The sequence below is a fragment of the Silene latifolia genome, chromosome 3 (genome assembly GCF_048544455.1).
Source record: "Silene latifolia isolate original U9 population chromosome 3, ASM4854445v1, whole genome shotgun sequence".
Classification (NCBI taxonomy): domain Eukaryota; kingdom Viridiplantae; phylum Streptophyta; class Magnoliopsida; order Caryophyllales; family Caryophyllaceae; genus Silene; species Silene latifolia.
Window position 1 is genome coordinate 109,334,017 of NC_133528.1, and position 11,165 is coordinate 109,345,181.

Consider the following 11,165-nt stretch of genomic DNA (forward strand, 5'->3'; position numbering starts at 1 on the left):
AAATCCATATTTCAAGCAAAACAACTCATTTTAATATGAAAATTTACAGGCCATCAGTAGATAATATATGTGAAAATATATCCAAAAACCACTGAAAAATTCGAAGTTTAGCTATTTTTCGTCCAAAAATGACATTTTTATCATAAAAATCACTTTTTAATGCCAATATTATATAAAATGAACAATAAAATCCATAAATAAACCAAAATGTCCTAAAAATCACTTAGGACCAGAAAATTTTAACATGCAAGGTTATTTTTAGCTATATCTTCATAAAACCAAATTAATTAGTTTTGTATGTTAATCATATAACTCGGAAAAACTATAAACCGATTTGCATGCAAACACCCTAAGGCTCTTGATACCGCTTGTTAGAAATATTAATATCATTAATTTACATATTCATGTATGAAATAATTTATTTAGTCATAAAATAAAAGCTAGATCTTATGCATTCAAACTTTAATAAAAGAGATGGAAAAATCTATTTCTCACCATCTTATTTCGGCCATTTGGGCACCAACAAGATCTCTTTCTTGTTAGTTCTTGAGCTTTCCTTATAATGGATGAACAAGGTTCAAATTTGAACCTCTCCCAAAAGCATATACCCAAGGTGTTACTCTTAATAATTAATAATATTATGAGCTAGTAATATTATTAATCAAGCTTAAAATTGACCCAAAATATTTATTTTATTCTCCTCTATTTCGGTTTAGAGAAGAGAGTTTTTGTGGTTTTTCTTTCTCTAAAATGTCTCACAAAAATGTAGAGAATAATCAATTTTCTTGCACTAGAAAATTATGTGTTGAAGAAGTGAATAAATAAAAGAAAAGCCCTTGTCTTTTCTATGTAGAAAACCGGTTGGAGGGGGAAGGAGAGCCCAATGCATGGTCTTGTGTTCTTCTCAAGACAAGACTAGGCATGCATGGCTAGTCATTAGGCATAATCATTATATTTTCCATTTAAAATAAAAACACAATATAAACCTTATACTCCCTCCATATTTTCGGCACATTTAACATAAAATGGATGGTCCATTTTATTTTTGTCATTTGTTAATTGTAACATATGTGACATGTTACTTGACATATGAAATTGTAATGTATTTTTAACATATTAAAAATCAACATACTCATAAAATATGTCATATACAATAATCAACTAGTAATTCGTAATTACTTGTGCCAAAACGGTTTATCAAATTATAAATTACAACGTCTTGTATTTGTAATAAATTATTCATTCAATTTCAATTTCAATTGTTTCGTAAACAATAATTTTATCTAAGTAATAAAATAATTCGATTACTTAGACCGTATCTCATTTAATCAAATTACAATAAAACACGTTAACTTTACTCACAAAATCACCCGTCAATTTTAAGCAATTTAATTAACTCGTATCGACACACGATTAATTAAAAAAATCAATTAAGAGCGTCACCCTTTAGGTATGACCTAAGGGGATCAACTGATCACTACCGTCACACGACAGTAATGTCAAACACTAGTCAGCCAATCATTACCGATATGTGTGGACCAGTTGACTGTAAAAAATTACATCCCACATGTATTCTTAAAATGAGATTTAAACATGTGATCATCATGATCGACAGTTGTGATCGCATTATTGTCGGAGGACATTTATTCCAACAGTGGGTAGTGTTTGAATGTAGAAGAAATGAAAATGAATGAGGGAAGGGGTTTTAAAAGACCCGTTAATTTTGAAAACAGCAGCAGGGACGAGCGGATTAGGGTCTGGGACGCTCGGATTCTGCACGATTTGCTTCAGGAATTGACGCTACAGGACGAGTGTCTTTCATCAAAGACGAGCGGATTCCTTAATGTGAGACGAGCGGATTCCTTAAAAGACGCTCGGATTCTGTTACAGGGTGTTTCTTTAAAATCCAACAGCATAAAGACAAGCGTCTTTTTTGCAAGACGAGCGTCCAGAATCAGACGAGCGGATTCTTCACTGGGACGCTCGGATTCTGTGACATACCATTTTCTTGAATTCCACAGCTCAGCCAGACGAGCGTCTGGTGACGTAGGACGCTCGGATTCTTCTAGACGAGCGGATTCCCTTATGAGACGCTCGGATTCCTCCCTGTCCACACGGATTCAGGTCCATCCGTGGGTACTGCATAACCCGTATCATTCTTCAATTCTTGTGTTCTTCATTGTGGGGGCACTACAAAGGCATGAATAGCCTAGGCAATTGCTATCCCCACATTAAGTCAAAGCACTACCCATCAATAAAATCATAAGTCCCTCTCTCACTTCTAATGATGAATATTTTTATTAAGGCACAAAAATATAAATCCAAAAATGACAAGAATGCAATATAAAAATTGAAATGCAAGTTAGGGAGTTAGAATATTTACAAATGGTGGTTTAGGGAGGACTCCACCAAAATCTCATCCAATGTGAGATGTCAAGGGGGCATGTTCAAGGTGTTGTTGATGTTACTCAACACCTTGAAGAAGTAGTCGAAAGCTTGTTCATTGTCATGATAAAGATCCTCAATAGGTCTTTGTACTTGTTGTTCCCCGTGATGGTCTTGGTTCATAGCATTACCAATGTAGGGATTGAATATCCCTTCGAACTCATCATCCCAAAGACCGCAAACTTCGTCTACTTGATCTTTTAAGATTTCTTGAGTTGATAGAGACAACTCTCCTTCTTTCTTGTCTTGGTCAATGAGGCCATCTTCTTCACTTGTCATGGGTCAGCTCTTCAAGCACTCTTTGTTGTTATTCTCTTCCTCTTTTGATGGAGCTTCGTCAACTTTTTTTTTCCATTGGAATTCCGACTTCTTCCTATCATCCTTCCAGCTATAGTGATCAACCATAAAGCATGGTTCATGCAAACGGGGAGCTCTCATGGTCTTGTCAAGATTGAAGGTTATGCTCTCGTCTCCCACTTCTAGAGTAAGCTCTATGTGCTTCACATCTATCACCGCACCCGCGGTGGGCAAGAAAGGTCTACCGAGAATGATCGGAATATTGGAGTCTTCTTCCATGTCAACGATGACAAAGTCCACCGGGATGAAAAATTTCCTAACTCTCACGGGAACATCTTCCCATATCCCTAACGGTGTCTTCGTCGATCTATCGGCCATTTGGAGTGTGATGTTGGTACATTTAAGCTCTCCCATCCCTAGCCTTTTACTAACCGAATACGGCATAACACTCACGCTTGCTCCTAGATCACACAAAGCCTTGTTGATCGTGGTGTCGCCAATGGTACATGGTTTTGAGAAGCTTCCTGGGTCTTTAAGTTTCGGAGGTGAACTCCCTTGAAGGATTGCACTACTCACCTTAGTGAAGGCGATAGTTTCAAGCTTCCGGATCGACTTCTTTTTCGTAAGGATGTCCTTCATGTACTTTGTATAGGCCGGCACATGATTGATTAATTCCGTGAAAGGAATCGAGACTTCCAAATTCTTCATAATTTCCATAAATTTCCCAAGTTGGTCATCAAACTTAGGCTTAGCTTGACGACATGGGAATGGAAGTCTAATCATGATGGGCTCTTTCTCCTTGGCCTTTTCTTGACTTTTCTTTGAAACTTCTTCTTTTGTTGGTTCTCCTTCCTTGGAGTTTTGCACAACTTCTTCTATGTCACTAGCTTCCACAACTTCATTCTCAACTTGCTTCTTCGGTCCCTCATATCTCATACTACTCCTCAAGTGAATGGCACTAACCGTTTCATGTCTTAGGGGATTACCTTGAGGTGGTAATTGCCCCTTTTGCCTGTGAGAGTTTGAAGATGCTAGTTGGGTCAATTGCGTTTCCAACATTTTTGTGTGGGCTAGGATGTTGTTGATGGTGACGTCCTTTGCTTGACTATCTTTTTGCATTTGAGTGAAAAATTCTTGTTGATTCTTTTGCATTTGGAGGACCGCTTTTTGAACATCAAAACCTTGGTCATTTTGTTGATTGTATGGAGTTTGATTTTGGTAACCTTGGTTTTGGTTGTAAAAGGGTCTTTGATTTTGGTTTCTCATGGGAGGTGGGGTGTATGTTTGTTGAAGATTTTGAACATTTTGGCTTTTGTATGAGAGATTTGGGTGGAATTTAGTGTTTTCATTGTAATAGTTGGAGTAAGGGGTACCACTCTTGTATGCTTGAAAAGCATTCACTTGCTCATTAGTTCCTCTACATTCACTTTGGTCATGTCCCAAAGTTCCACAATTCTCACATATCCCACTTGGGATTGATGAAGATGCTACCATGGCATTAACATGATGCTTTGGTGATTTTGAGGCTTCTTCAAGTTTATCCATGGCCTTTTCAAATTTCAAGTTAATGGTATCAATATGAGCACTAAGTTGAGCACCCAATTGAGTAATGGAGTCCACTTCATGCTTTCCTCCTCTAGTAGCCTTGCGAGGTCTACTATATTGTGAGTTATGGACCGCCATTTCCTCAATTTTGTTCCAAGTTTGATTATCGTCAACTTCGGTGAACATACCATTTGATCCCATGTTGAGAATTTTCCTTGAGTCTTCATAAAGACCGTTCCAAAATTATTGTACCAAGAACCACTCACTAAGTCCATGATGAGGACATGAGCGACAAATTCCTTTGAAACGCTCCCAAGCTTCATACAAAGATTCTTCATCCCTTTGCTTAAAACCCGTAATTTGAGCTCTTAGCATGTTAGTCTTTTCCGGAGGGTAGAATTTTTTGTAGAAAGCTAGAGCCAACTTCTTCCAAGAGTCAATTCCAAGAGTAGCCTTATCAAGGATCTTCAACCATTGTTTTGCGGTGCCGATTAGAGAAAAAGGAAATAAGACCCATCGAATTTGGTCTTGAGTTACACCGGTTTGTGAAATCGCATCACAATAGTCACAAAAAGTCTCCATGTGAGAGTGAGGGTCTTCACTAGGCATCCCCCCAAATTGGCTTCTTTTGACAAATTGGATAAATGCGGATTTGGCAATGAAATTTCCGGTCAAGTGTTGTGATGTGGGAGTACCATTGGGTAGGTTCTCCTCGGTTGGTACGGAATGTGATGAGAATTTAGGCATATTGAGTTGATTTTGTGTTGGGTTCTCCTCACCTTTTCTTACAAAAGGGTTGATGAACTCAATAGTGTTTGGTTGAATATCTAAAACCTCACCAATACCTCTCAAAGTACCTCTAGCAAGTCTTCTATTGTTTGTCAAAGTCCTTTCAATTTCATGATCAATGGGTAACAAGTTACCTTGTGATCTTCTAGACATGCAAAATATCAAACAACTTGAAAATAATTAGAACAAACCTTGAGGAGTTTTACTTCCCCAAGGCAAAGAAAGACACAACTAATAACAATCTAGTAAAATCAAATCAAGTTAACACCGTCCCCGGCAACGGCGCCATTTTTAGTCGGTTTCTCTGTAATACTCCGTATTTTAATAATAATTTATAAGAATAATTTATGTAATTTAATGAGTGATTAAATGACATTTCTAATAATAATTACAAGTAAGACGATAATTAATTAATAAATTAATAATCTAAGTCGGGAATTGGGTTAAGCTTACAAGTGGATCTTGGGCCGTGTGCCATTGGTAATTGGACCGAAATTTATTAAATTGGTGTAAGTATAATCGGGATTTATATCGGGAATTAATAATAATATAATATGGAAAAGTAATAATAATTATATCAATAATAATAATAATAAGTTATGGCAAATAATAAATTAGTAAATATTGTATGAGGGAATCCTACTTATGGTAAGATTTATATATGTAATGATAATAATAATAATATAATGGTAATTATAATAATGACAATTCCTATACTAATTAGAATAAGGTAAGTTACATAGTTTCCTAATTGACCTCGTATTCTCTAAATCTTACACTATAAATACCACCTTAAATCTGAGAAATAATTCATAAATTAAGAGAAGAAGCTTTAGGAGACGGAAGAATAAAGAATTAACATAAATCAATTAATCAACTCGAGGTAATTATTCATCTTAAATCGGTTTATATTCTTTTCAGGCAAGCATCTTTAGATCGATAGTATGACTTCTATAGACCACCATAGGACTCGGGAATTGGACCTATAGCGACATAGGACTGCAAAGTTTCTGACCTGACCATTGTTGACCATCATTGACCGTGGTAGGGGGGTGTTTAGGGCGACTAAAAGTGGCTGGTCATGGGGTTATGCGGGTTTGGTTGTGGGGGATTGGAATGGGTAATTGAACCCTTAATTGACCTCGTCTTGACCTGGGTAAGGTGGGTTTGTGTCGGGGGTAGTTAGTCGACCATGTTGGTGGTGTTGGCGTGGCGGCAGGTGGTGGTTTTTGCTGGTGGTGGTCGGGAAAACGCGAAACAGCGGAAAACAGGGAGAATTGTCATGACAGTTTTAGGGAGGCTGTTGTGACTGGTGTGGTTGCAATTAGGGGAAGTGGATGGCACCTATAGAACCAACGTGTGTCATAGGTGATAGTGGTAGTGGTCGTGGGTGGTATGGGGCAGCGTAGTGGATGTGGTAAGGCGAGTTGCGAGGTGGTGTAGGGTGTTGTTGTGTCTTTATATTAAGTGAGTGGATGGTTAGGGCGAGATCGTGTGGCCGTGTGTGGTGGTTGGGGCTGGTGTTTGGGGTGTGTCTGGGTTAGCGGCAGTGGGTAGTCACGGTGGGGTCTGGTGGTAAGCTTGGTGGTTGTCGGGAATGGGAGTTTATGACGGGTTTTTATGGGTGGTTCATGTGTTAATTACATGGGTGTTGGTCACGGTTTCTAAACCGTGTATTGGGTGCGTGTTTGTTTTGTGACGGGTTTTAATTGTTTATTTAGTTCGGGTGAGTCGGGTTCGTAATTGATTCGGGTTTTAGTTATCATAAACCTTTAATAAATATAATAAATAATTATTTTGAATAAGTAAATAAAAGGAATAAATAAATAATTAAATTGTGGTAGCTTTGGATACTTTAAAGGTAAAAGAGGGTTGAGGCAAGGGGACCCTATATCCCCTCTTATTTTTACCATCTGCATGGATTACCTAACCAGAATGATTAATTATGCTGTGGCTAGATGGCCTTTCCAATACCATCCTCTATGTAAGGCATCCAAGTTGAATCACCTAATGTTTGCAGATGACCTGTTAATGTTCTGTAAGGGCAATGCTTCTTCTATAATGTTGTTACTCAGGGCTTTCTCATCCTTCTCTAGAGCTTCTGGTCTGTCTATGAATAGCTCTAAGTCTGAGTTTTATTACAATGGAGTTGGGCAACAGCTTAAAGATGATATACAACAGGCTACAAGGTTTGTGGAGGGTGTTATGCCTTTTAGATATCTTGGAGTCCCTATCAAAGCAGGCAGATTGACTAAGACTGAATGTAATACTATAGCTGAGAAGATGGTGAGCAGAATTAGGAGCCTTGGGGCAAGAAAACTTTCCTATGCAGGTAGAGTAGTACTAATCAACTCAGTTCTTAATACACTCTATTCATATTGGGCAAGCATCTTTCTTCTGCCAAAAAGCATTATCAAGAGAATTGAAGGCATTTGTAGAAATTATCAATGGGATGGCAATGCTGAGTATCACAGAGTCCCACTTATTGCTTGGGATAAAGTTACATTACCTAAAGAAGAGGGGGGACTGGGAATTAAGAAAGCACAGATATGGAATTATGCAACAGTGGCCAAGTTGGTGGACTGGATATATGGGAAGGCTGATAGGCTTTGGATTAGGTGGGTCAATCATGTGTACTTAAAAGGAAGGGATTGGCATGAGTACGTCCCTCCTGCTGATGCTGCTTGGTCTTGGAAGAACATATGCAAAGTCAAGGAAATGATGAAAAATGGGTACTCTGATGGACAGTGGACTGCTGATACTAAAGGGTATTCCATAAGAAGTGGATATGAATGGCTTAGGATACAACAGCCTAAGCAAGATTGGGTGCCCCTGGTTTGGAACAAATGGAACATTCCCAAACATACCATTATTGCTTGGATCATCATGAACAATGGTTTGAATGTGAAGGAAAAACTATGCAAAATTGGCTACTGTACAGATGATCGTTGCTTAATCTGTGGCAGTGATGCTGAAACACAGGAACACCTGTTCTTTAATTGCAGATATAGTCAGCAGATAATGCACCAGATGGAGAACTGGTGTGGGTTCCCACTGCAGACTAACAGGAGTATGGGTATACTGTCTACCAAAGGATGCCTGAAGCAGAAAGTTCAATTCCTGGTGATGACTGCATGCTATTATCAGGTTTGGACACAAAGGAATAGTGCCAGAATGAAGCAAGTATTGATTAAACCAGAGAAAGTATCTGAGCATATCATTGAGGAAGTCAAGAGTAGAACCAGAAGGAAACTCAAGGAGCCTGTTTCAAATACTGATAAGAAATGGCTGGCCAAATGGGGTATACTATGAGTGTGGTAGCAGTATGAGTAGGCATATAATGTGTGTGCATATCTATCTTTGTTTAGCTATGGCTATTGATAGTCGTTACTTCTGTTACATGAACTCTCTCTTGTAATTAGCCTTTTTGATCTTAATATATTCTCACATTTCACCAAAAAAAATAACTAAATTGAATTGAATTATGATATTTTGATTAGGTGACGGTTGTGAAGAATTATAATCAGATTGCTTTAATTATTTGGATTGCTTAAGTTGCTTAATTGGAATCGCTTGCCAGGTAGGGATAATCCTACTCAACTCGACTTTTAATTATCTATGTTTGGTATGGTGGATTACTTACGTTAAACTGAATTGATCGTATGTGAATTGTGTTGGTTGATATTATAGTAATTGTTGGAAGGGAGAATTATATTGCATATATTGATTGATCATATCGTAATTGTTCGGAGGGTGAATTATAATGATTTATGTTGGCTAATATTAATAGTATTGATGAGGTGATTTGAATTGCTATCGTTGGTTGGAATGTGATTATTGTGAAAAGCTGTGCGACAGTCAGTTGTACGTTGTTGAGGGAGTTTGTACACTGGGGTGATGGTAATATGTACGTTGTGAGGGAGGGGTACTATTACATATTGCGGTACGTTGTTAAGGGAGGGGTACCAAAGTAATGTGAGCACATTGTTAAGGGAGTTGTGCTAAGTAAAGGAAAGGAGCACGTTGTCAGGGGGTTGTGCAATGAAAGTGAATTGAATTGGATTGATAATTGTATGTTCTTGTTGTTTAGTTTTATTCCTACTCAACCATTGGTTGACGTGTTTACTTCTGTGTCAAAATAAAATTGATGCCTGCTTTAATTGACGGCATCCTGTGGTGAACCATTTAATATTTCCGGTTAAATGGGGAGCAGATTTAAATAGCAGGTTTTGAGTTAGCTGGATATGGGGAGCTTGGGCGTGTGAGCTTTCGGACCTGCAGGAGTATAGATCACAAATGTAGTTATATCACATATTTAATTTCCGCTGCGAGTTGTATTTATTTTTATATTAAGTTTTAGTTGATTAAAATTGTAAAACTTATGTAATCATTAAAATTTTTATTTAAAGTACTTTGGTGAGTTGGACTTTGTTATCTACTACCTCGGGAAACCGAGATGGGGCTCTCATTTACTTGGGAATGTCTAGCTAAAGGCTCCCGAATAAATGGGGGTGTTACATTCTCACTTGGAGATTTACTTTTCGGTAACTTGTCGTTAGGAGCACCTAGACCAAAACAATATTTATAACTTCACAAACAACTCTACTATTAGTAAAGAGGCAAGTAAAGGTCGGATCCCAAGGGACGGGTATTGATGTAGGATTTTCGATTGCAAGTAGCGGTGTCTAGGGGTGTCACGATTTGGGGTTGAGATGAGAAGATCACTAAACTAAATAACAATAAAAGTAAACAAGCAAGATGATTAAAAAGAGATGTAAACAATTGATTAAAATCACTAGGGTGTCATGGGGTCATAGGGGATTCATGGGAATTGATCATACAAACATATTCTCAAATTATAAACAAGCAATTATTGTTGTGATGGATCGAGTTGGTTTATATCTTACAATCCTAGGAAGGTTTGGGTCCCGGAGCCGAATCGATTAGATTGTACAACACCTACAAGTCGACTTAATCCTCCCTACTCAACTATATGCATGGTATAATGAGACTCGAGTTGGTTTATGTCTTACAAGTCTCATTGAAAAGGTAAGTGATGGGTAAAAAATGAAAGGATTCATAGGCTCGTATTTCATCAAACATAACATGTGCATAAGTTGAGATCACAACAAGCAAGCAAATAAATTATGCAAACATATTAAATTAAGCATGAATCATCCCCCATGTTGGTTTCCCCTAATTACCCATTAACCTTAGTTAAGGAAACTACTCACTCATTATAAAGTTTGACATGTTAACAAGGTTGTCAATCACATTAACAAAGCAAAACATGATGAATAAATGAAGATGATTAACAATAATTAAAAAGGGATTAAGAGGATTATACTTACTAATGATTCCAAAATAAAGCAAAGAATAATAGAAGTACTTGATGATTGATTGGAAGGTTGTCAATCTCCCAATAATAACCCAAATAATCTTCAATTACCCAAAATAAAAGATGAACAAAAGAGAGATTAAGGAAATGAGATTTGTATTAATATTTGATTAGAAGTTGATTACAAGATTAAGAGGAGATTAGAATGATATAAACTACACTAAAGATTGATAAGAAGAACATGATTATCTAATTAGACTAATGGGGTATTTATAGTGGGGATTAGGTACACAAATTAGTGTTTACTAAGGGCTTAAATGACGATTAAGTCCTTGAGAAATCGCTCCTCTCAAAAGAGATGCCGGTCTCCTTTTTGCCGGTCTTTCATAAATATGCGCATCTTTCATGGAGGGAAGAAAAGGTCGTGTGGGCCTGTAAGAGAATCCGGGTGTCCAAGGTGTCGGAACGGGCGGATTTCCTGGTGGCTGGACGAGCGGATTGGTAGGCTGGACGGGCGGATTTCCTCGTTGTTGGACGGGCGTCCCTCTGGCAAAGACGCTCGGATTCCTCACGTGTTGGACGGGCGTCTTGCCGTGTTGGACGGGCGGATTGTGTCACAGCCTTCTTTTCTCCTTTTCTTCTACCAATAATCCTCCGGGATTTAGTCGGGGATGCAAGGATTTCTTCATCATTGCCCATCCGGGATTTAGTCGGGGATGCAAGGATTTCTTCATCATTGCCCATCTACTAT

The 11,165-nt window shown here is 37.9% G+C and overlaps 1 protein-coding gene and 1 non-coding gene across 2 annotated transcripts; both read left to right on the forward strand.

Annotated features, from left to right (window-relative positions):
- Positions 1-4,555: 4,555 nt before the first annotated feature.
- Positions 4,556-4,662, forward strand: LOC141650483 (small nucleolar RNA R71). Its single transcript, XR_012546513.1, has one exon. It is a non-coding gene; the product is annotated as a small nucleolar RNA R71 (small nucleolar RNA).
- Positions 4,663-7,011: 2,349 nt separating this feature from the next.
- LOC141649473 (uncharacterized) lies at positions 7,012-8,388 on the forward strand. The gene has a single exon (XM_074458163.1). It carries the CDS (start codon positions 7,012-7,014, stop codon positions 8,386-8,388), a length of 1,377 nt encoding a protein of 458 aa, XP_074314264.1.
- The last annotated feature ends 2,777 nt before the right edge of the window (positions 8,389-11,165 follow it).

Excerpts from the sequence above, each read along its gene's own strand:
- LOC141649473 (XM_074458163.1), top strand. The coding sequence starts at position 7,012 with ATGATTAATTATGCTGTGGCTAGATGGCCTTTCCAATACCATCCTCTA.